This window comes from Medicago sativa, chromosome 3 (genome assembly GCF_051527215.1).
Source record: "Medicago sativa cultivar Bolivia chromosome 3, Bolivia_mono, whole genome shotgun sequence".
NCBI lineage: Eukaryota > Viridiplantae > Streptophyta > Magnoliopsida > Fabales > Fabaceae > Medicago > Medicago sativa.
The window spans coordinates 35,650,566-35,677,339 of NC_140751.1; the positions used below are offsets into that span (position 1 = coordinate 35,650,566).

At 33.3% G+C, this 26,774-nt stretch overlaps 2 protein-coding genes across 2 annotated transcripts; one reads left to right on the forward strand and one right to left on the reverse strand.

Moving 5' to 3' along the window:
* Nucleotides 1-6,577: 6,577 nt before the first annotated feature.
* Nucleotides 6,578-7,718, reverse strand: LOC146937354 (polygalacturonase inhibitor-like). Its single transcript, XM_085751710.1, has one exon. It carries the CDS (start codon nucleotides 7,620-7,622, stop codon nucleotides 6,942-6,944), a length of 681 nt encoding a protein of 226 aa, XP_085607836.1. The 5' UTR covers nucleotides 7,623-7,718; the 3' UTR covers nucleotides 6,578-6,941.
* A 7,189-nt stretch (nucleotides 7,719-14,907) lies between these two features.
* LOC146937355 (uncharacterized) lies at nucleotides 14,908-15,740 on the forward strand. Its single transcript, XM_085749404.1, has 4 exons — nucleotides 14,908-15,006; nucleotides 15,104-15,280; nucleotides 15,385-15,456; nucleotides 15,543-15,740. Exons 1-4 carry the CDS (start codon nucleotides 14,908-14,910, stop codon nucleotides 15,738-15,740), a joined length of 546 nt encoding a protein of 181 aa, XP_085605530.1.
* The last annotated feature ends 11,034 nt before the right edge of the window (nucleotides 15,741-26,774 follow it).

A 26,774-nucleotide genomic window follows, 5' to 3' on the forward strand; every position in this document is an offset into this window, starting at 1 on the left:
CCATATCTCTAAACAAGTTAAACTATCAATTTTTAGGACTTTTTCAAACTTCGATAAGATATGAAATAAACAACAGAACATAATCATGAATTAAGCATGAATTTAGCACATAAAACTAATGAATTCAGCGACAGTAATTCACACAAAATCACAAGAGCATAATAGAACACGACTTAGACATGAATTCATTAAAGAATCATAAAAAAATTGGAAAACACAACCCTTCACTAGCCATATGTTCATACAACCCTTATGGTGAATATAGACTCCCCCTTACATCAATTCAACGGTTTTTCATCACCTAATCATCAATTCTCACTCAAACCCTAATTCTCATAATCTTACAAAACTCATACTAAAACATGTTAGATGCAATCTAATGATTCACATGCTTAATATTAGTGAAAGATAGTCTCACCCTTACCTTAGATTGTTTTTCTGAAATCAAACGCAGCGTTCTTCGTTCCTAGGGTTCTCTCTCTCTGAGTTCTCCTCTTTCTCCAAAAAGCGGTTTAACGTAAAAACTCTTTCTAACCTAAGCTTCCTTATTTATAATACTAATCACTCTTCCTAAATCTATTTAGGCCCAATAACTTATTCTTCTTTCTATTCTAACCTCCAATTCTACTTACACTAATAATTCTCATATTCTAATAAATAATAGAATAATGCCACATAATAAAATACTAACACCTCATATATATAAATAAATCACATAAATAGATTCTAACTTAATAAAAATATATAAATAAAGGAAAACAGACAACTAATGAATCATATTTCAATAGAGTGTAATATTTTTTTTTTTCAGTTTTTATGAATTATTAATTTATGATTTTCTTGGGACCGAAAATTATAAAGGGATCTCCTGAAAAATTATTATCTTATTATTTTATCGAGTTTTTCAATTTTTTACATTGGCCCAAGTCGGGACCGGACAAATTTATTATTTTAGAGAGTTTATTAATTTACCGAGTATTAATTTAAAGAGTTTCTACTGTAACTTTTTTTTTTACCTCAAACCATAAACCAAACAAAAAAAGTTCAATACATTGAAACTTAAATATTCTGAATAAAAGGAACCAAAGTTGTGTTCATCCTCTCTCATGCCTTTATCTTTTCCTGCAACCTAAAGTAAAAAAAAAAAAAAAAGGATTGAAATTAAACTTTTGAAAAGAAAGAAAGAATATATAAAGGAGATGTATTTGGTGTTACCTTCATCTCTCATTGTCTTGGTTCTTTAATTTTTCCAGTTTCATTTATCGTCAGCCTATCGTCCATGAGAGAGAGAGAGAGAGAGAGAGAGAGAGAGAGAGAGAGAGAGAGAGAGAGAGAGAGAGAGAGAGAGAGAAGAGAAGAGGATTGGAAAGTGGAAACGGAATGAAAATAGAAAGGAAAAGTATGGAATATTATATCTGGTTGATTGCAAGAGAAAGTATAGAATAGGATATCTGGTATTGTCGGTTACAATTTTAATGCAGGTTTATAACTAATTGGTTGGACGTTCAAAGGATTTTTCTACATGGGAATTTAAGGAGAGAAAAATTGGAATGAATTGGCAAAAATAAAGGGCAACAAAGTAAAATAGGATATTAGGGGTGGGGAGTAGGGTTTGCACACTATTCTCCATTTTATTATAATAGATAGATAGATAGATATATTTATGTAGTTAGTGTCTTGACTAAGGTGGATTTTGTTTGTATGAAGACGTCAATCAATTATATTAAAAATCCGTCAAGCGCAAGATGTGCCTAAAAAGGAAAATACAAAGTTCGAGATGCATAGGTATAAAAGAATCAAATCATGAGGTAGAATAACCAAGACAAGTAGAAGGATTATTCCAGCAACATTGCAACTCAAAATACGAACCTAATTTCTTAGCATTTTGCCACCACTAAATGAGAATTGTAAATTTATCTAATAACACCATAAACCGGTTCTTGTGACAAAAATATAAGAATTTATGTATTTCCAAATAATCCAAATACAAGTCAACAAAATCAACTAAAAACTAACCTTTTTTTAAACGTTGAGAACCATTAAGAGTACTCTCGTAGGAATTAATGGGAAGAACACAATAATTATCCAACCACTTTAGAATATTATGTCAAATATTATCGAAGAATTCACACTAAAAATAAAAATGATTAACATTTTCCTCTTTCTCACACCTGTGAGAACATAAAAATGAGTCCATATTTAAAATACTCCATCAAGTTAAGTTATCCTTTGTTAGATTCAGTTATTCAAGAGCCTCCACGAAAAGAGAGAGACATTTAGAGGAACTACTTTGTTTCCAATGAGATTTTTTTAGAGCCATAGGTTCATTATGCTCCACCTGCATCATCAGATGATATACCCCTTTGTCAGGGTACCTTTCACCATGATCAACTTTCCATGTTCACTTATCAATGACGCTAGCCTTAAAAAAATGTTGTCCATCAAAGAACAACAATATATCTCCTGCACCTCCTTCCGAAAAAAATCTATGACATCGTCTCAACCCCATCCGACTCTAACCTACGCATCTCCTTAAATGGCACATAGTTATTTTGAGATAACTATAAAAGTCTTCTAAATATAATACACAAAAGACCACTCTACAACCAAGAATCATGGCAAAAAAGTGTATTTTTCTCATTACTTTCCACTATCGTCAAGTTGTCATCAAACCAATTTCAAATCCCCATCTCCGCCCCTATTTTAGCACTATGGAAGTGTTTCTACCACATATACGCCTAATTGTCCCCACTCTTCACATGAACTCCCTCCAACCTATTCTAATATGCTAAAACTTTAAACCGCAAACTCATTGACTCATATTAGCATCCAAAACAATTCACTTAACAAAGATAAGTTGAAATTCTGCACTATACGAACCTCCAAGCAACAATTATATCGACCAAGAAACATCTTATCCTACTTAACCCAATTGACTTTCCTAGCTTTCACACTCCCTCCACACTAAAAATAATAAGGATTCAATAAAAGAAATTATACTTAAGCGAGCCTTTAAGAATGATAGAAATTAAACCAACTCTGGTGGGTATTGAAAGAAAATACAAAGATACATTACAAGAACAGAGATACATTACAAGAACATTGAATTGAATTTGAATGGGTGAACCTAATTTGTTTTTATTTTTTCATTTTAAAAATATAACACATTATAATATTTAATTATTTTTTTAATTATTTGTCAATTAATTTTGAAGATATATCAGTTTGAATGTACTATTTTTCTATCTTCAGGGAATTTATAAAGGCGACTCCGATAAAAATAGTTATATCTTTATTGTTATATCACTATTTTATCACTATTTTACCACTCTCACAAAAATAGTTTTATCTTTATAAAATTTAACCTTTTTTGTCTCAATAAACAGTGATTTATTATTCCAATTTTAAATATGATGATAAAGTACAACATAATGTCAAAATTCTGGAATGAAATCAAACTTAAATAATAAAATGATATTTGAAAAACCTATTTTTTTGTAAAACCCGTTAAAGAATTTTAAATAAAATGTATCCCGTGCTTGGCACGGGGCGTTACACTAGTGTATTACATATTCAAGTCAGAACAAACTTCCAGCCATTCTCTCATCACACTCTTTCAAAATTTATATTATCACACACCCTCTCTCAAAATCTCTATTAAAATTATTCAATATCTCAAAATCATCCAATTTTTTCTCCAAAATCACGAGTAAGTAATCATTAAGGCTATTAACATACATTTTAGTTGGTATATATGTTTTTATGATTATAATTTTAATTGTAGTGGTAATTTAAATTTTGATTTTTTTTGTTAATAGACTTTTGTTGTAGATTTGAAATGCTAATAACAAGTATTATGAATACTTGTTATAACAGAGTTATGTTGCTTAAATGTTTGAATGTTTATGTTATATTTTTGAGTTTTTTAGGGTTTATGTATAATTTCACTCAAAGTGTTTGATGAAATGTTTGCATGAGTTTTTCCTTAATTGTTTATTTTCTTATGATGTAGATCTGAAACTATAGTAAATTTTAATGTTTATTGGGAATTATCGAGTTATTAATTCAATGAATTAGTATTTTCGAGCATTCTAGGTCACCCAAACATACCTATTTAATTGACACCATCAACAGAGGCAAAGGTTGAATCGACACCATCAACATCGATGGTGGTGTGACCAAGCACCATGTATCAACGACATCAGCCTTGTCGTCATATCCCATGTTATTTCTTCATTACGCTCGCAAATAGGACTTGCAACACCATTCCCCAATTAAATTTGGCATTATACAACAACTGATTACTACGTACTCCATGTTATTATATTTTGGACATTTTGAAAGGAATAAAAGTTCATATTTGAGATAAATATTAGCATATGAAGATAAAGAGGAAGAAATAACAAATAAGGTATTTGCTGACAAGTATATTTACAGCCACACAACGGAAGATCAATTAAGACGTTATCATCAATAAACTGATTAAAAGGAGCAAAGTCTATTGACATATAACTATCCCTAGCCGAACGACGTTCCTTGATACACCGAACAACATTGAAATCCCCACAAACACACACCTTTTTACCATCCAACAACTGTAACCGAACCGATGACGAATCCCACAACACCTACTTCGCTTGATGATCACAAGGAGCATACACATTGAACAAGTAAAACTCCTCATTGGAATTAAAGAACCTACCGTGTATCATCAAAAAGTGATCACCACTGACAGAGGTCCAAACCTCCACTTCAAAAATATCCCACACCCTCGACAAACCTCCTGACGCTTCAACAAACCGCTGATAAGAAAAAGCACAAGGGATATTACCCCACAATGAGGCACATAAAAATCATCACATAACTGGAGCTTAGTGAATTGAATATACAAGATAAACGGAACCTTCTCCCCAACCAACAACATGACCTCCTTTCTCTTCTCTAACCCACCCAACCCCCTAACACTCTAAGATACCACCTTCATCCTACATACCTCCCCCTACCCCCTCCAAACAACACGCCTAACACCCTTCCCCATTCGAACTCCCTCTCTCCGACCTTTCCCCGCTCTAGAAAGCACACTGAACATATTATGATTATCACAGTTGAATAAACACCAATAGCTTTCCCTATCCCTCACACATCCTCCACATCCACCTTCTTACTCCCATGCAAACCACCCAATATTTCCAATCATTATTAACATAAACCGTATACGAAGCTTCATCATAATCACCTTGAAAAATAACCTCCACCGCCCGGTTAACACAATCTAGACCTTGCTGTTGGCAAAAGTTGAATAATCAACAATTACCACATGAACTTAAGACTGCCAAATCATCGCTAAAGTGGGGACATAAACCTTTTCAAAAGACAATTTTTTACAAAGACATATTTAATTTTTTTTTTTTTTTGCAAGGACGAAAATTAAAATAGGCCATATTGACAAAGTCTTTGACATATTTAAGCCATAAATTTATTAAACGATCTTACCATCGTTGTATAATCATAATAATATAATACAAAAAATATCTTACATAACATATCATGTTATTAATGTTTACATGTAATCACATATATTTTGCTATGTTGCAATATTTTGACACACTATTATAGTTTCAGGCTTTTGAGGTAGTATGTTGTAAAATTAAAATTTTAAAATTTGTTTTTATTCCAGTTCTAGTTCATATCTCGTTGATATTTTTTGTTCAGAGATCATCAATAAAATAATAAAATATAACTTAATTTATGTCTATACATAATAATCATATATTGGAACATTCAAAAAATAATAACACATGGGGTCGCCAAATTACATATGCGTTGGCGTGCCTGGACCAGCAGAAAAAGTTGACTGTTCAGCAATGTGGTGCAAGCCATCTGTTATTCGAAACACCTCCATTATGTGCATTTATAACCTGTCCACATTGGGTGCTGTGGTGGAGGCCTGGTGGGGGCTGTGGAAGAAGAAAGAAGCAAAATAACTAAGGTTAAAGAGATTAAATCGAGATAGTTGATAGGTGGGTTACCCCAAAATTGACAGTATTATATTAAGGGTCTTGTTAACGAGTATTTCCGGAGCACTTTTTAAACCTTCTAAATCAAGTGATTATTCTTTAAAAATGTCATTTCAATTTCCAATGCACTTGATTACACAGTGCCCCGATGATACTAGTTAACATTTCCCTTATATTAAATACACCCTCCGGTCACTAATATAAGCAAAAATCTACATTTTAGGTTCATTCATTTAATGATGTATGTGGTCTATAATAAAGACCATATGTGCATCATTAAATGAATGAATCTAAAATGTAGATTTTTGCTTTTATTAGTGACTGGAGGGTGTATGGTGGATCCAATACCCACATTGGTGTTTTTAAAATAAATCTGATGAAAACCAAGTTGTTTGGGCTTCAGTGGCAAGGAGCTCCTTCCAAGGACGTAGCCGGGGAATACCGGGTTCGATTCCCAAGGGGAACAACGCTTGGCCAGTGCGCACGCCTCTACGCATGAGCCGGATTAGTCGTCCACCTTTGATGGTGCGGAAACCGGTGCGAAAGAAAAAAAAAATCTGATGAATATATTTTAGTTATTTAACATGCTCAAAACCTCCTTAAAAAAACATGTTCAAAACTTGCCAAAAAAGAAATGTTACAATTCAAGTGGGATAGCCAAAAAAAGAAAGATTTGCAAAAGGACCCTTATTCTTTACGTATGAGTACTGAACACACAACATTATTTTAATAAAATAAAATTCCCACACAATGACTCAAACATATACTCCTTTCATACAGATAGCACTTGTGTATCATAATGGCATATACCATTCCCAATTAATTTGTGCCACGTGACACACCCTTTAAAAAAATATATCAAATAAAATATTTATAAAGTAATATCGGTAGGTGTCACTCCTTTCATATGCTTGCTGGTAGGCCTCACTTGCAAGCTGCTAAAGGAGCACCACAAAGGCATTTATTATGCTCAAACATACTCTTCTCCAACTTCTTCAACCCAGTAGGTATCGCACCACACAGCTGGTTAGAGCTAACATTCAACTTGGATAGAGACGGTAGGGTGGCGAGCGACGCCGGAATAACACCGGATAACTTGTTGTTAGACAAATCAACCTCTTCTAAGCGCTTCAACCGGCCTAGGAAGGTGGGGATCGGGCCACTAAGGTTGTTGGAGTTAAGCTTGAGGCTTCGCAATTTTTTGAGTTTGCTGAAAGAGTTAGGGATTGGCCCAGTTATGTTGATACCTCCGTCCAACCAGAGTTCTCCAAGGAAAGGGAGGTCGCCGAACTCCGCTGGAATCGTACCAGACAAACCAAAAGTACTCCCGAAGGTGACAGCGACGACTCTACCGACTGTGCTGCCTTGGTGTTCGGCTCGACACCCGACGTAGAACCAGTCATCAATACAACAGTCTGCATTGGTGTGCCAGTCGGATAGGGGTCCGTTAGGGCCGCCGAAATGGTCTCTTATTTTGAGGAGAGCGGCTTTATCATTGGGATGGCAGGATAAATCGTTTGAAGCGTTTGATTTGGAGAAGTAGATGAAAGAGAGGAAGATGAGTGTTAACTGGAGTAGGAGAGATATGTTAGGAGAAGTCTTCATCTTAATTTTTGGAGTTTTGTTTTTAAGTTGAAAAGATAGTAAGAGGTGGTTTACGATTGGGTTGCTATTTATAGAATTCGTCTTATCCCACTTTGAAGTTAGTCAAACAAAGAGGATATGACACTTTGAAATATCAATGGAAACCATCTTGGAAAATGTCAGCATTTTTCTTTAAAATTCAACAAAAATAATAATACATTAAATTAATGAGTGCTATAGATCCAACTTTGAGACTTTATAAGAAATTAATCCCAGATTTATACTTATGTCTGGAAAAATATATCGTATCTTTTTATTGTCGAAAATGTAAACCATTGAAACTCACATTAAGAGATTGAGGAATCGAGATTCAAACCCCAATACGTTCGGCATAGCAATTTTGATAAAATTTATAGACAAAGATATTTGTTAATTTTTACGAATTCTGTCAAATACTCCATCTGTTTTTGTATTTAAACACCCTTTGCATTTTTTACATGGGTCTTGCTAACCATTGCCCTCAGGGCAATGGTTAAGGTAACCAAAATTAGTAGTTTTACATTGAAAACAACAATTTGTAAACTTTTTACAAGTTGACTTGAACCACTTTTTATCAATTTCCAACACAAAATTTCTATTTTTGTTCTTTTATCCAATGCCCCAAGGGCAATGGTTAGCATTTCCCTTTTTACATTTCTTAAGAAAAGTGGTTAGTGCAATTAATGTGTCTATTTTATGTTTTAATATTACCAAATTGTCCTTTGTTTGTATCTTTATTAAAGTTGACTTTTCATATTTGAAGACATGTTAGTAGCATTTTCTTCAATTAATGGGTATATTTAGGGAAAAAAATAATAAATGCATCTAATAATTTGAAAAAGAATTTATATTTAAATGTACAGAGGGAGTAGTTAAAAGAGTAACAAATAAAGAAGGCTTTCACCCTTCGCTTAGGTGGCGTTTAGCCTGGGAATGGGTACTTCTTTCCCACCATGGGAAAATGCCCTTTTCCAGGACACCTGTCAGTGAACAACTTGTTTTGGAAAAAAAAAACAAAAAATTGAAATTAGTTTTTTAATGTTGTTATCCAGTACACCTCCCCTTTTACTATTATACCACTTCAATTTCTCTTCTTTTCCAGAAGCCAATTTCTCTTATTTTTTGCTGCTAAAATCGAAAAACTCAAGGAATGAAAAACCCAAATAAAAAAGCTTTTCGGTTACACTATGTTCTATGTGATATTGTGTTGTTGAAACTATGTATTTTGTCTGGGTAAATGTTTAAGCTTTTGAAAGATGGAGTTAATCAATCTTTTTTTGTCTGGGCAAATGTTTAAGTTTTCGTAAGCTAACGTTAGTATTCAAGTAATTGGCGAAAGCTTTAGGGGTTCTGGAAGCTTTGAAATGGATTCAAGTGAATTATCTAACCAATATCGTGGTGGAATCGGATGCTAAGCTGGTGGTAGATGCGATTATTGAGCAGAAGACAATTAGAAGCTGTTGGGGAATGGTAGCCACTCCCTCCTGCTATTGCTCACCATATCCAAAAAATATGGCAAATCTTGTTTCTCATTAATTTCAATTAATGTTGGTTTTCTTCCAAAAAAAAAAGGTAATGGCATAGAAGCCGCATGTCATTCTGGACATATGTTTATCATGTAATTTCTGGGCAAATTTTGTTTATGTTCTACTTATTTTCATTATTGTTCATGTAATTTCTGGAGATGCTTCATTAGTGTTTATCTTGTTCAAGTTTTGTTGGTAAATGTTGTTGTAGTTTCTGGAAAAATGGTAAACTTGTTTTTCTGGAAAATTGTTATTTAATCATTTGGTGGGGTAGAGTTTTTTGTTTCCCAACACCATTCAAAAAGTTTCAACCATTAACAAGTAATAGATCTCAACCATCCAAATAAACAACTATTAAATCTATGGCTCTTGTTAAACTTTCCCATCATGGGAAAGAACTTTCCTTTCCCATACTAAACCCCACCCTTCGCTTAACGATTATCCTTTTGGCTTTTATCGTCTCTTGTCTTCCTTTGCATAAAGTCTTATGTGAGTCAGATTTACAATTAATTCACTCCATTTGTTGGTAAAAGTGGTTTTATGAAAAAGAACTTAAATAGATATGGTTTGAGCAGGGAGTATATTGGTTCAGAAGCAGAGGTGATTCCGTTTGGTGGAAAGACATTCGTAACATAGACTTAGGGGGTGTGAAGCATCATAATTTGTATTTAGTGAAAGAGACTTATAAGGGATTGATGCCTAATATGTCAAGCTATTCAGATTCTATATTGTCAAAAGTTTGGCACAAATCGATCCCGTTAAAAGTTTCTGGTCTTGTTTGGAGATTATTTCATAATAGATTAGCAATAAGGGATAACCTACATAAAAGAGGTGTTCTGGACCAAAACTCATTGCAATGCGTGGGAGGGTGCGGGTGTGAAGAATCGATAACTCATTTGTTTTTCGAGTGTCCTATGTTCAGATGTTTGGTTCGGTATATGCAAATGGCTTGGGATATCATCAACTTTACAAAAGGAAGGACATTTGCATCTTGAGCAGTTTGGTGGCTTGCTTTTGTAACAAAAATGTGTTTCCATCGTGTGTAAGAGTGATTTGGTCTGCTGGCATTTGGAAAACAAGAAATGATAAATGTTTTCATAATAAAGGAGTGAGCATCGATAAAATGGTGGAGGACACAAAGGTATTCTCTTGGAATTGGTGGCGTTTTAAATCAAAGAACTTTGCGTATAGCATCGATCAATGGTGCATAGATCCGAGGGCATGTATCGGAGATTTTTGGTGACTTGTAGCTTCATTGAAATTCGCTTCTGTATTGTGATGCTTCTAGGATCAGGTTCTTGTGTGTTTTTGGTGTCGAATAGTCGCGTCTCGGCTAGAAATTAAAGTGGTTCTTGTGCTAGATTAGCAGAATCTTTTGAGGTAAGCTTTTGTTAGTGATGTTTCGCCTTGGAAACTCTCACAAGATTGTGAGGAGTGGACTAACCCACATTGGGGGAACCACTATAACTCTTTGTGTGTTCTTTCTATTCCCTTTACTCTTTTAAATTCAGTATACACTATACACACACAACACAGTTACTTGATTAAAACAGTTTCTGCATAATCTGCACAAGAACGTCAGAACGTTCTGAAGCAATTTCACTAACTTAACTTTTTCCAAGTAAACCACTTGAGAATTAATTTTAAGATTGCAGGTTAATTTTTAAAGGGTCACAATTCAAAACCCCCCTTCCTTGTGACTATTTTATCTATTTCAATAGGATCCCTCGGGGATATTATTTCCGACATCCAGGTGGAGATAGGATATTTATATCCAAGTGAAGATGAATTAATCTGTGAAATGACTCCGACATCCAAGATATCGGTACCGCATGCATGTAGAGGTGTCTGAAACATAGCATGCATATAAATTGTGTGATGATGTTACTTGGTGTCTTACATGAATTATGTGATTTGGTGAATTGTGCAAACTTATGTGACGTCGTGTACTTGAAGTATAATTATTAGAAAGTGTTTTCGTAGTCTCCAAGCTTTGCTAGAATATTTTGGAACGCAATCTAGAATATTTTGGAACACAATCTGAAATATTTTGGTAGGCAGTCTAATATATTTTAGTGCATGATCTGAAATTTATTTTGATACTCAATAATATATTTTTGTACTGAATAATATATTTTTTGTACTCAATATAATATATTTTGGTACTCAATTGAGATATTTTGTTACTAGATCTAATATGTGTATTACTTGTTTCTAAAGTTTCTCACTTATAAGTTGTAAACTCTTTCTATAAATAGAGAGCTCACATAGTGCATTCTACACACCAAAATTCACAGTTGATGCTTCCTCTGCTTTTCCTCTCTTGTCCCTCCTACGACTTGTGTTAGCGAGTCCCTCTCCTTTTTTCTACTCCTTTTGTTCCTTCGAAATTAGTAGTGATTGATGTTGCTTGTATACTTGGATTGATGTTGTTAATCTATGTAATTGGTGTGATGTTATCCATGAGGATTTTAGGTGATATGCGTTATTATGTTATAAATGATAATGTTAACATGACGCTAGGAGTGATGAATATGTATGTGTTATACTTAAAGTTCTTAGATGTCATTCCTTGATTATAATTATTACGTGGAATATTATCTAACCCCCAATGGTTGTTTGGTTGACCGCCTACCCATTTGTTTGAATGGTGTAGACGGCGTGCATGATTGACTTTTTTTTTTGCTCTTGAGAGCTTAAGGACAACCTTTGGATCTACCTCTTTATCGTTTTGCTTGGAGTCTAGTTAGGCTCTGATTTAGGAGTGTCGGGACTTTGTTTCTTTTATGTCTTTTATCGGTTGATTGATTTATGTTGAGACTATGGTTATATGATACCTATGACATGGTGTCGTGATTTTATTATTCATGTATTTGAGGATTATTACATGCTGTGGAGATATTTATCTATGATGATTTTCCGCTGCGAGTTTCTTATAATTTAAGATTATGCATGATTTTGAGAAATGATGATGTGACATCTTAAACTCTGTTGAATAATTGAATTATTTGCATGTTTTATTGCATTCGGGATTTAAGGGTGTTACATTTGATAAACCTTGCTTCCGTTCTGCGTCAAAATCCAATTAAACATTTGCAGTTAGCATAGTAATTCTACCAACAGAACCAGTTGTCAAACAATTCAATTTTGAATTCAATGATACTGCCAATCTAATGTAGTGCCTTGTTTTGGCCCTTATGGTTATTATTTTATCATCATCATGATTTGACATTGCTTGAATTTTAATAGTATATTTCAATTTATATAAGGATTGTTTTTCTTATGTTTGAAATTTTAATTTAATTTAATTCCTTTTAAGTTTGTGCTTTCTGCTGATATCAAGAATGAAATGTGAAATTATGTTCACTTGCTGTTGAATTTTTGAAAAATTAGGTGCTCTGGGAGTTGCTAATGCCTTTAATGGGACTAAGCTGATACTTAATGGCGATTTGCCTGAAGTCGTTGCGTACATGACAGGGTAACCATTTACCTTTTTATATCTTATAGAATAAAGGCAAGTTTTTTTGTTCGTAATTAAGTTGTCTGGAGGTCCTCCCATCGTTTATGGGTAGCTTATATGGCATACGACCCTAAAGATATCCACTAACAATAGTTTTCTGATGGCATGTTAGAATTTGTAATAAGTAAGAAAGTTTGAGAAGATGTGCACACAGAAAAGGGCAGCACAATATTAATAGTAACACTGTCAAATATTATTGTCCAATTATTATTAATAGGTTACATGAGTTATATGTTGTCGTCCCTTACCTTGCTACTTGAGTCTCGCTACTCTTCTATTGACATTGGTGCCCTTTTATTAGAATGAAAAATGCATCAATACAGTTAACCCGAAGTGTCAGCCAGATTTCAACGAACAGCTCCACGTCTTTATCAGATGACTTGCTCAACACCAACCGAATGACAATTGAAAGCATGATTGAGTCAACTGAGGTGGCTATCTGTTTAATGAAATTTTTAGATGTATTTTTGGATTCATCTTTGTTATTTTTGTTCAATATTTTTATGCAAAAGGCTACGAAATATTTACAGATCTGTCAAGGTTTGGTGCGTGCCACTATATGTGAGCTCGAAATTGGGGTTGATTGGTACTTTCGATCATGCACCCAGTGTGCTTCATTGGCCACCGTTGACAACGGAGTGCTCCGTTGTCGCAAGTGTAAAACTTGCAAGGGTGCAGTCCCAAGGTAAACAAAGTTTATCCGAATAAAATTTTTGTTTTTATCATGCGTGGAATTGTATTGATATAGTTGATTATTTGATAGGTTCAAGCTGCATGTCATCGTGATGGACTGTTGGTGTAAGCCCTAGAGGCCAATAGTTTATGTTAAACATTATCTTATGTATCATGACTTTTATTATTGAATAATATATGGCACTCTTTATTATATTTGTGTAATGTTAATAAAGTCCTTAGAATAGACAGTTCGTGTAATAATACATTAAGTGGGACTTAATCATGAGATTACATTATCATAAAGAACGATATTCTTAAATGTATCCGTAGTCAAAGCTTTAATATGAATAAAGGATAATAATAAAGCGTTGAGACTATTATGTATGTAGACTGATGACCGCATCTCATGGGTCATAGATATGAGATATTAAGTCTATACATAGGTATAAATATTAGGAGTAATATTTATACTGGATTGACCCACCGTGAGAATACTACATAGTAAGTTATGCAATTGTCATAAGATATTCTCACAGTGATAATAGTGTATATCGCTCTTAGACCTGAAACCACTATGATCCCTAGATGTGGACTCAAGTGCTTTGTTGCCATTCTAACGTTGTCTGTAAAAGGATAACCATAACGTTGTTTGATGGGTACTTGATGAAGCATGCTGAGGGACATGAGTGTCCTAGATGGGATTTGTCCCTCCTCATAAACGAGAGATATATCTTTAGGCCTCTTGATGAAATATGACTGTAAAACTGCATGGCCATGCCGAACTAAGTCAATATAAGATATTGGACTTGTTCGTTATTCAGTATATTTCGGAATCAAGAAATATAAATATTGATCTATACAAGGGTGACAATATCTATGCCTTGGGATCAATAAAGATATCGAGACAAAGGAGTAATTGTACACATGAGTATTATCGTGGAAAGGTTTCGTCAGATCACTTGACATTCTTGTCACTTGGGTAGCAATGATGTGTTGCTAGATACCGCTCATTGTTTATAATATTAAATGTTAGATTTAATATTATTGCCAACGTGACTAGAACCTATAGGGTCACACACAAAGAACAGTCAAAAGAGAAATATATAAGTATGACTTATATAAGGGGTGCGTTTAGTAAATTACGCTAATTAGTTAGCAAAATTACTAAACTCGTTGTTGGGCTTAGGGAAGCCCAATAGTGACTTCTGACTTGCAGAGTACACTAGAAGTTCTATAAATAGAACTCTAGTGCTGAAGTTTTTGGTTACACGTTTTTGGAGCAACCCTTCTTCTCTGCACTTCCCATTCATTGGCTAGCACCGAATTTTGGAGGAGCACTGTTCGTGTGGACTTGCTAGAGGCTTTGCTGCTTGTTGCTTGCTTGGCTGTGATCGAGATTCCAGTTTCCAGTTTCCAACGTTCAGATTCCAAACTTCGAGGTAACAATCGAATCACTGATTCATGTTTGAATTTCGTAATGATCCAAGGAAAGAAAATCGAAATTATTCCGCTGTTTCTACTCCATTCTTCTATTCGATTTTCCTTCATGGACGACACAGGGTCCACTACTTTTGTTCTTTTTGATCGCCAGGTGACCCAGTTTATTGGGCGTAATGTGCAAGACTTGATCAATGAACGTGATGAGGTAGTCGTGTATTATTTAATTGTATAAATGTGTGGTTTATATATGAGGTATATCTACCGACGAAAATTTGTACTAACATTTTATTATTTTTGAGCAGGGAGCAGTAGGCAATGATTATCCTGCTGATTTTAATGTGCTGAATGACAAGCAAATTCTTTTCAAGGTTGAGGTTGGTGAAGGAAATGTCGTAAAGAAGTATCAGAATTATGCCGTAAAGAAGGCATCTGATGATGTTGGTGTCATTGAACAATTTATGTTTAAGTATAATTTGAAGGTAGAACATAATTGGTATTACGGTTTTATAATTGTTATAGAATAATGCACATAAAGGAAGAATCGCGTTGCTAATTGCTTCCCTTTATTGATGTATACGGATAGAAACCCGACGATGGATCTGTTGTTGAGCTTAGTGTGGATGGTGCTGCGCCAAACAATTCAAATGTTCAGATGGTAATTATTATATTAATCTTTCATGAGTCCGTAAAGGTTTAATCTGTAACACAATTGATCAAATTGTTTGTCGCCAATGTCTCCAGGATGTACCAGAGGCTGAGGACTCATGCAGCAATACATGTGTGATTGACACACCAACCACCAAAACAGGTGCTAAGAGGTCCTCTAATAGCATTGACTCTGTGGCTATTGATGATGATGAAGCTGGCCAGACGTCGGTCACAAAACCTACCAGAGTTGTTCGTGTCAAAATTGAGCACAAGGACGACAAAGATGTTTAGCTTTCTCGAATGCTGGAGCTGTTTGCTTTGTTATCGAATTCCTTCAATCTTCATAAATCAGACATTAAATAATCTGTGTTTTTTCATTTTGTTTTTTATAGTTTGGTTTTTAATTTTCTTCAAGTTGTTGTGTCGGCTATATTTACTTAGCTAAGGAAACTTTTTCCAGTCCACCTAAATAAATTTATTCATTGGCATAAGTATTATTTCAAAAATTTATTATCATTGTCTTTTATTAGCCCTTCAACCTCTAAATGTACGAAATTTATTTTTAGATCTACCTCCGGAAGGTGTTAATATTTTTCTGAATGTTAGATAGTCATTCACCAAGTTGGTATGCTTGATGAAGAAAACTCAATACTGATTTGGCTTGAGTAACTAGATCCCGCGCATTCACAGGTTAAATTAAAAGTACAGATTGACAAAACCAAGTTAGTATGCTTGCCTTTGCTTAGTATGTGTTTAATCGAAGGAACATTTTTTAATGTTTTAAACAAGTATGTAAAAAATCATTAAAAAATTTAAAATTTTAAGCATAATTAAACAAATTTTAATTTAATAGGGACTAAAACTACGTGTTGAAATTTTTTATAGGAACCAAAATCTATCAAAAAAATTTATGAGGACTAAAAACGAAATTTGATATATTTATAGGGACTAAAAACTTAATTAATTCTTCGTTTTATTATGTATCAAATTATTCCGGCCCGTGAGACCCGTGCGATGCACGGGTCGGCGTTCTAGTTTCTAAATAAATTATGCCTTTTTATCCAAAAATAATTTCATGCAAAATCACATTCAAATGAAAATCATTGTGAGTGTGTGATTTATTTTCATGATTTTTTTAACCAATTACACAAAAATCCTAATACAAATAATAAAAACTCGAAAGCTTGATCTTCTTTATCCCTTTTTGCATATTTGTTTTTCTAAGACTTCTTTTGGCAGTCATCAAAACCTAAATATTTCTGTCAAGACATATATTCACATGCGCCTTTGCTGCAATAGTACACTCAGGGTCCAAAGTATTAGACATTGACATGGTCAGAAACAATTACGAATGTCTAACTGAAATTGATCCCAACAGAAATCAAATAGTAAAACTGTTGTTTTTCGAGTTCAGAAAAGTACCTTTTAATAAAATCGAAATCACCACCGAACATATTACCGGGTTGAGTCACGACCAGGTCGCTTTTTTTAAGACGTTTCGTGGCACTACTCGAGTTTGTGCAAGGTAGACTAGCAACCACGCGCCTCCAGGATAAAACAACTCAGTAGTTCACCCTGTTTGATTACGTACTGCACCATAAATAATCGTTCGAGAAATAACACCCTCAAATATCGTACTAAGACTAGGGGTGTTCAAAACCGAACCAATCCAATAGAAAAACCGCAAATCAAATCAATCCAAACCGAACCGCAAAAAACCGCATTTGGTTCGGAAGTAATCGGATCATTTTCTTGCTCAATCGCATGGTTTGGTTTGGTTTGCAGTTTTCATTTTGCCAACCAAAACAAACCAAACCAAACCAAACCGCAACATAAGAAAAATGTTAATTAAACATATATCACCTAAACTAATACTCATAGAAACTCAATGGAAACTTTTATAAAATGACATATTTTTTTCTCTTGTTAGATTCCTTCTTTGCTTTTTATTTTAAAAATGTATTTATGTGCTAGTTAAAATTTTAGAGAATGATAAAATCTAAGCCTTTTGCATTTCTTGCAAAATAGGATTACATTTTGTCAATGTTTTTAACATGGTCTATGTTGTTGGAAACATTGTAAATTGAAAATGAAATTGTAATATTTGATGAAATTTAAAACATTACGAAAATATGTTGTGTTTCAATTTTTTAACTTGATTTTAATGTTGGAAACAAAAAATTGTATCGTCTCAAAAAAACCGCACCAATCGATCCAACCCAAACCACATTGGTTTGATTTGGTTTGGTACAGATTTTATTTTTAAAGTCAACCGAACCAAACCAAGCCGTATCTTTTTTTATCTTGCGGTTCGGATGACATTTACCCTCAAAACCGAACAAAACCGCACCGCGAACACCCCTAACTAAGACCACTACTGAAACCAATATGGTATTGTGACCACTCAAATATGGTGTTACCATCATTGTAATTTTTAACTTCTCCAACTATGGTACCATGACCACTCAAATATGGTGTTACTACCATTCTAATGTCTATCTTCTCCAAGAATTGAAGAAGAATATATTTTTAAGATCATTCTTATACTGACAAAAGGACTATGATCTTAAAATATTATTTATTCTAAATAGACATAAATAATTTAAGGAACTATTCTCTTAAGACCATGCTTAATTTCGAAGGGACGTTATACCAAAAGAGGGACTATGGTTTTAAGAACACTCTTAATTCCGAATGGACAAAAATAAGGAGATGAGGAGAAAAATAGTTCGTTTACACAAGTTGGGGAAGAAGAGAGAAAGAGATCTCGACAACTCAATATAACTCTTTTTTTTTTTTTTGTCTATAATGCACTATATGAGCTCTCTATTTATCGAGAAAATTCACAGCTAATAAGTGAGAAACTTTGGGAACAAGTAATTCACATATTAGATCTAGTACAAAAATATCTCAAATTGAGTATCAAAATATATCATGTTGAGTACAAAAATATATTATTCAGTACATAAATATATTATTGAGTATCAAAATATATTTCATATATATCAGATTGCATACCAAAATATTTCAGGTTGTGTTCAGAAATATTCTAGATTGCGTTCCAAATATTTTAGCAAAACTTGGGGACTAAGAAAACACTTTCTAATAATGATTAAATTAATTATCTAATTTAACAATTCCAAATAATAAAATATATATCAATATATATTTTTTCTCTAGTGCCTACTTCATTCACATAATTATGTACCTCCATTAGAGGTACACCCCCACCGTAAACATTACTAATGTATGTGTTCTATCCAATGTGAGACTTTCCCTTTTTTTTCAATTCACACAACACTAATTCTTCCAAACATGAAAATTTGTGTTTAGTTTTTAACTCAATTTTCACGCATGTTCCAACAAAAACAAAACACAGAAATAAGAAAAACTTACTAAAATTATCATAATTACTAGTTCAAACCCAATCTAATAGAAAGAAGTAACCGAAGAACCAGAATCCAACTATGGCATGTCATAATTACTAGATCAAACTTCACAGATTTGAATTGCAACATCCATGTATAAAGGAATGCTAGTGAGTTCTGATCATGTGATGAATGCTGCATTCAAGAGTATATGCTAAATTTATGAACATCGTTTGAAACATTTGCCTCACTTCTCCACTTTTCAGACGAAAATGCTACCTAGGCTTTACATCATTTAACGAACCATTCAAATAGAATGGAGATGTAATAATAGTACAAGGTAAACAATTGTTGCATGTATATATTAGACTACTTTGCTATAGTAAATATGTTTTGTTCATGTTTTTCTTAAGCAACATGAAATTAAATCATAAAACTATAATAATGCTACCCAAAATACACACCTAGAAACTATAAAAATTCACTCTTAAAACTATAATACCTTAAATGTGAGCTACCTAGAAAGAAATCATTAGAGTAGAACCCATTTGAAAAGTCTTCGTATATATCATGTAGAAGCTACGCAAAGTCGCAAAAACCAGGATTTTGGGACTTAAGTCGCGCTTTTGATAACAATGCTTGTTGCAAAAAGATAAAATCAGGTCATTCCCCAATCACATAGACATGATACAAAACAAATCATTTTAAAACAATTCATAATTGAAGACAAAAACATAATATTAATATTAATAATAATATACATTTGAACACATTTACTTGTTAAACATTAACTGTAATAAGACTTCCAAACTTCCAAAATTATAAACTTTTAAGCACCATCCCCTGCCTTGATTCAGAACACAAAAAAATTTATTAATAGTTCTACAAACATTCGATCAACAATAAAATAAAACACAATAAAATCTCATCATCAAACAGAAAATTGAAAGGTCGCATATAAATTGAATTATCACACAGTTAACACCATGTTAAACCGAAACAGTGCATAATCACTAATGTTAAACTGAGATATTACTATTAACACACATTCTCTTGAATTGGATGTAAATTGAACTTCTTCGCTTCGCTTGCTACGGACAAATTAATCTTCAATTTATTCAACGAAGTCGTAATATCTTCAAGAGATGTTAAATCCATATCATCAATAGATTTATTCCACCAATCAGCAGGCAAATCAAAATTACTCTTTTGTGCATCTTTGACAGCTTGCAATTTCTCCTTCTCTTCTTTAAGTTTTCCTTGAATCGCTTCATATCGAAGCCTTAGGGTTTCAACAACATCATCATCTTCTTGCTTATTTTTCTCATCCTCGTCCATATGTCCGGTCAGAAAACGCTGAATGACAGCATCATAGTTAGGGTAGCCACATGCATAGAACTTGTTGTTGGGTGATGTTACGATGAGTGCAGTTTCTGATTGGCATAGAATAGATAGCTCTATTGCTTTGTTGAAAATTCCAAGTTTGAGTTTCGAGAAGGGCTTTTCCTCTTTCTTGATTTCATCCTTCTTTCTCTTCCGTGTGTTGTTTCTCTCGGCCGCCATTGGAATCTTCTTCTTAGATGTTTCACAATTCTTATTCATGTTGTGCCAGTTGGTTTCATTCAATATCACTGATGAAGAATTATCTGATAAGATACATAAACAAAATAAAATTAAAATAGAAACCCACAAAGTCAGAAAATCACACTTTCTTGGTTTCTGTGAATAAACTTGGCCAGGCCCAAGGGTAAAAACCCTAATCACGCAGTTTCTTGGTTATTAAACAAGAAAATTTATTTGAATAATATATGAAGAAAAAATCAGATTTAACAAATAATTAAACAACACAAATATGGAGATAGTACCGTACCATCCATGATCTTGAAGAAGAAAGAATCTGTCTTGAGTGAGAAAGAAAGAAGGGTTTAGTTTGCTAGGGTTTACTTTGCTTCTTCAGAAAGTAAAAGAAAGAAGGAGGAAACACAAAAACGAGGGAAAGAAAGAAAGAAAGTTGAGTTAGTTTACTTTGTTTTGTGGTTAGTTTGGTTAAAATATTTATACAGTTAGATAGGGTTTAGTTTGGGCCTGGGCATGTATCTTCCATCCTCTCGCTTGCTACCCAGTTTCATTATTTTGATTTTCTTAATTATTTTTATTCTAGAGGCTTGTTGGTTCTTTTTTAATAAATAAAATAAATTCTTTTAAAAAAAATTAAAAATACTACTAAAAAATTGGATACAAGAGGAAAATGGTAAATATTATGCGGATTTTTTTTTATAGAAGGAATAGCAATAATTATTAAAAATAACACGCGACTGAGGAGATAGAGTGTGAATTTCGATCACGTGTCCGACTTAGCAATTCTGACATTTTTCGTCAGTTGAACTAGAACCTTAACTATTTTCTTTATTTTTCTTAAGTAGTTTTAGTAGCTAGAAATTTACCTTTAAGGTGAATAAGTGATGTATCTGGATTCAAATATATGCATTGTCCTTACCAACTGAGTTATGTTCATAGAGACATTGTCTCCATTATTTATTACAACTTTTATTTGAAATATATGAAGGATGAAAGGTTTGAATTGTAGTTTTTTTTTTTTTTAACAAGCTAATTTAACCCACTCAAATTGACATTGTGGAGAATTGAACCTGAGACTTTTAAGAGAAGCACACACTCCCAGGTTTTAAACAATATCATCAAGCCAACCCAAGTGGGTTGGAATTGTGTTTATTTAAAATCTTTCCTTTTAGATTTTGTTAATAATTTTTCATTCTAATACAAGAACAAGAATAAAAAAGTGCATGGAAAGATAAAACATAACGCTGATAGTAATATTGGTTCAAGCCTAATAGCAAAGCATGTCTAGTCATCACTTTACCATTATCTTATCTTTCTTTACATCAAAGAATTATGAAGATTCTAAACACATAAGAATGGGTTTTGAATTGTGATTAAGTTATAAAAAAAAAATAAAATCTTTTTGTTTTGATTTTTTTATTGAAGAAATTTTTTTTTTTTTTTTTTTTTTTATAACTTGGGTCAAGTCTTCATCCGAGTTAGGATCATGGACATTCTGAGAGTTTTACTAACCTTATGCATAATATGAGAAAAGAACCTCTTATATAATACATCATAAATTTTTTTAGCTCGTTGTTGTGTTTTTATTAGCTCTTCATTTCCCTTTTCACTACTAAATAAATGTTTTTTTAGGTGACGTATGAAAATAAATCAAATACTCTATAGATGTCAAAACAAAATAAAATACGCAGAAGTAGACTAATATAATTTTAGCACCACATAACATGTCAAATGCATCTATTGATAAAAAGAACAATGAAACAAGAAAGCGGAGTGGGCCACATAATCCCAAATGTGTTTCACATCGGTTTCATAATCATAAATGTGTTTCGCATGATCTTGCATTATCAAATTCAATTCTAGAATTCTTTCCATCAATTCAAGAAAGTTGACATTATTATATTGATATAATTTATTTTTTTGGAATCTTTGAAAGACAAGATTAAAATTAATTTCTCTAGTAGGCTCATTTTCAACTAAAATAGAATTTGTTTTCTTATGAAAATTATCCAATTTCTTGGATAATAAATATCCCCAATATATTTAATATTAGTGAGACACATTTTTAAGAACAAAGAGCCCAAAAAATATCACCAATTTCTTCGATAATGAATTGTGTGGCACATTATTAAGAACAACCAATTTATGGTGTATATAAAAATCTTTGTGTTATACGGAGGTATGTATGGCAAATAGTGTCAAAAGGGCCAAAAACATTAACAGATTTCAGCCCAACCCTTCATCATGTCAATGTTTTGGGCCTTTTGGTGAGCCTATTTATAGATACATCCCAAAAACCAAATATTATTATATACACCCCCACCTTAAAAAAAAGTTGGGCCCCCTATCGGCATGGGCCCTAAGCCTTCGCACCCCCGGCATATGCCTAGGGCCGGCCCTATTTCTCACCACCCACACCGGGAGTTAAGTCCCTACCCACAGGTACAGTTGGCAAGATAAGGCTTGATAGTCAAGCCCTAATTCATCACTATAAATACCTAGGAATTAGCCTTGGGTCTGGTATGACAGTTCTTACACAATATACCCGCATAACTCTTGTACCCCTCACTGACTTGGACGTCGGAGTGCATGCAGGTACACCATCTCCTTCCGGTGGAGAAGGATTATTAATGGACGATTCAACATAACTTGGCTCGCGGTGGATAGATCGAAGCTTGATCCTTTTCACACAGCGGATCTCAACAGACCAACCATCTTTTATGGTTAAACCTGATCAGTGGAGACTTCACTAAGGAAGACTACATTCCTCAAGTGAAACAATCTCTTCAGTTCAAGATGGCGAATACCATATCTATCTACCAAAACGCTAGCGGAATCGATGGAACCGTTGACACCTCCTCCTTGGTCACAAAGCCTCCATGAAAAACTCTTGGTCTCATCCTCTCACCAATGGCCTTAGAGCAAGCCACCAGATATAGGGTTCTGACAGCGGCATCTGCAAATCGCGCATCCACGAGGAGTCAGAGTTGAACAATTCAGCTCGTAAGATATCGACAACCTCCGAGAAACACTATTCTCATTATCATAAGTTGTTTAGAGAAATGTTTGTTTGGTTTGAAATTCACATATTAAAAAGCGTCATGGGATTGAAGTTTTAATCATAATGTTAAATCCTTAGCATTCCCTAACCATTTCTCTATTCTATAATGAATTCATTTCGAAGGACAATGTGTTCTTTGGTATTTCATGTTTCCTCTCAGAATACATGAATGTATCTCAACAATAACCAAGCCTATTCTCATGTTTGATTATCATTAAGATCCTTTGAGTGAAATTTTATTGTCATAAGACTCACAAAACTATTCTCATGTTTTGTTTATCTTGTGTAATCTCATTTAATTCAATATCAAACTTCACCTCTCGGTTCTTCGTTTGATATTTGTTATAAAATTTAACAATGATGAGATTAGATTAGAAAATGAATTCTTATAAAATAGATTCTAGCTAGACTTTGGTTGATTAGGATTCAATCATTAGATTATTCCAACAATCCCACGACAAGAAAAGTCTACTCACTAATGATCGTAGTAGACAAGGGATTAAAATATAAAGACATAAAAGTAAATGACTAGAATTGTAAAGAACAGGAAAATAAAATGCAAGAATGTAAAGAAATGAAAATAAAGAACAAAAACTTAAGCAAAATGTAAGTACTTTGATTTCTACAGTGTAGCAAGATTGCAAGAGTGTAAGATGTCCTTTTGGCCCTGATTTGAGGCCTATTTATAGTCGAAAACTTCAGACAAAACATCAAAACCGAGTTACAAGACAATAACTAAAGAATTTGAAGTGTTTGTAACAACTATTTCTAACTACAAAGGTGTATGTCGTGCTTCCCTTCGGAGGTGCACGGTCGTGCGTGTTCAGGCGTTGCTAGGGAGCACAACCGCGTAAAGGTGAGCACAACCTGTATAAAATGGTGCACGACCATGATGCTGCTTTATGGCTTTTTCATTGATTTTTCTTCTCTTTCTTGGCTCTTTATCCTTGCTCTTGACCCAGGTACATTGTTCTTCGTAAGTTTCATTCTGAAGAAAAAGAAACTAATGATTTATAGTAAAATAAATCTAAAATTAAACTAAAACAACATAAATTTTATGGCATTTAAATGCTAAAAACACCATAAATTATGACTTATCAGTTGGGTCGGTCGGGGTAAAAAAACTGGTTGCTGAAAATTTAGGAAAAACTTTAGAGTATCCCCTTAACCAGGCTCATGATACCATGTACATGTAGAAAACTATATGAGTGATAATGTTATGTCTTATTATGAAAAATAAAATACAAGAGTCAACTCATTTATTTAATGAGTGATACAATGACAAATAACTAACTTAGATAGGAAAATAAATACTAATTATATGACATATTTCAACAAATAACAACACTATTTTCCTTTGAGAAATGCTAGTAACACCCTCTCTTTGATTGGTTAAAATTCACATGGATTCCACTAAATTTATGCGGGACCCACATGATTTGGTGGGACCCATGTGAATTTTAACCAATCAAAGAGAGTGTGTTGAAAAGCATGTGTTACAATGTGTGTTGCTAACATTTCTCTTTTCCCTTTGTTTGTTCTCTTTTTTTTTTTTCCTTCCCTTATGTACCCTCTTATCCTGCATTTGAGCTCTAAGTCATGGTCACAAATTTAAAGACATTTTTCCATCATCATCGGTCCTAATTTCTGCAGAAGTTTCTCATCATGACCAATAATATAAGAGTAAAATCAAAACTGTGGAAGTTTCTCATATTTGAAATCAACCTAGAAAACCCCTCCTTTCTGCTTATCGTATTTGCACCTCTCTTAATTTTGTGAGAAATATCAAACATAACAAAAGCTTTTAGGATAATGATTTATCAGGCATCTAAAATGTACCTATATCCAAGACTTCTCCTATATATAGTAGCCCTAATTTCGGTTGCCATACTCTTTGTATGACAATGATAAGGCAATCCGTGAATCTACACCCAAAAAAGGACCTTGGTAAACTACTTATCTTTATGTTATATTTCACGGCTCCATGGATGAATGATAAACCATCGTTTACCGTTAGCGATTCTAGCAAGATCTCGATCGTTATGCATGAAAATCTGAAAAGTTTTGTCTGTTACCTCCTCCATCCTCAAGCCATTGGAATTACACCATATATTGGCTAGGGCACTATGAAGAGAACCCTTATGAATTGGTTTCTCTCTAACAATCATGCCCACTAAATTCTTTTCACAATCTTGAACACGCTCTTCTACATCCTCATCATCAAATATGATAGTATGTTCCTCTGCTAATTGTTCACCGGTATTATTTTCAGACTCACTAATAGGAGAAAAAAAAGACGCCATGAAAAGTAGACCAAGGAAAAAACACAAAAGAAATTGAAGTGATACACGTTCATATGGAAAGGGAACACATTGAAACAGAAAGAAAACACGTTGAAATGGAGTGAGATGTTGTGCACGCAAAAGTTTCTCTAAAACCCTAGCAAAGTTTCCAAAAAAATGGCACAAGCAAAGTTGACTTGCAACCAAAAATAGAGTAAATCAATATATAATCACATATCTTGTTTAATGGATCCCAAGACTACATATTACTCATTTATACTTTTTTTTAGTAATAGTACCAAATAAACACTCAATGACTCCAATCCAACAACTCTAAAAAAATCTTATTCAAAAAAAAAACAACTCTAAAAAAATCTAAATATACCCCACCAATAATTATATCATCTATAAATAACTAGATATAATTATTTTTTGATATTTTAGTATTAAAATACCGTGAGATTCACGTAAAGAGAAGGTGCTTATTACACTTTTGTTTTTCCCTCCAATGATTTTACGAATATTTACCATCATATAAATAAGGGTTAATAGAGCCTCACCCCCTGCAATATAGGTCATTTCCGGGTTTACATCATTTAATTTTTTTTATTTACCCCCAGTAATTTTTTTTCCTTAAAAATACCCCCTAATAGGTTATTCAAAAACCAAAATTTATAGGAAAATTGCCTATTAGGGAGTATTCTGAAAGGAAAAAAAATTACAGAGGGTAAATTAAAAAAAAAAAAATTTACAGGGTGTAAACCCAGAAATGACCTATATTACAGGGGGTAAAGCATTATTAACCCTATAAATAAATCTCTTATGTATCGTATCATGTTATTATTGCTTATATATATATATATATATATATATATATATATATATATATATATATATATATATATATGTATGTATATATATATGTATATATATATATATGTATATATATATATATGTATATATATATATATGTGTGTGTGTGTATATATATATATATATGGATTTGCTAGAACACACCCACTAATTTTTATGCGGG

Bases quoted from the DNA above. Each gene is read 5' to 3' on its own strand.
- LOC146937355 (XM_085749404.1), top strand. From the start codon at position 14,908: ATGGACGACACAGGGTCCACTACTTTTGTTCTTTTTGATCGCCAGGTG. The intron at 15,007-15,103 runs GTAGTCGTGTAT...ATTTTTGAGCAG, and splicing joins TGATCAATGAACGTGATGAG to GGAGCAGTAGGCAATGATTA. The intron at 15,281-15,384 runs GTAGAACATAAT...GTATACGGATAG, and splicing joins TGTTTAAGTATAATTTGAAG to AAACCCGACGATGGATCTGT.
- LOC146937354 (XM_085751710.1), bottom strand. From the start codon at position 7,622: ATGAAGACTTCTCCTAACATATCTCTCCTACTCCAGTTAACACTCATC.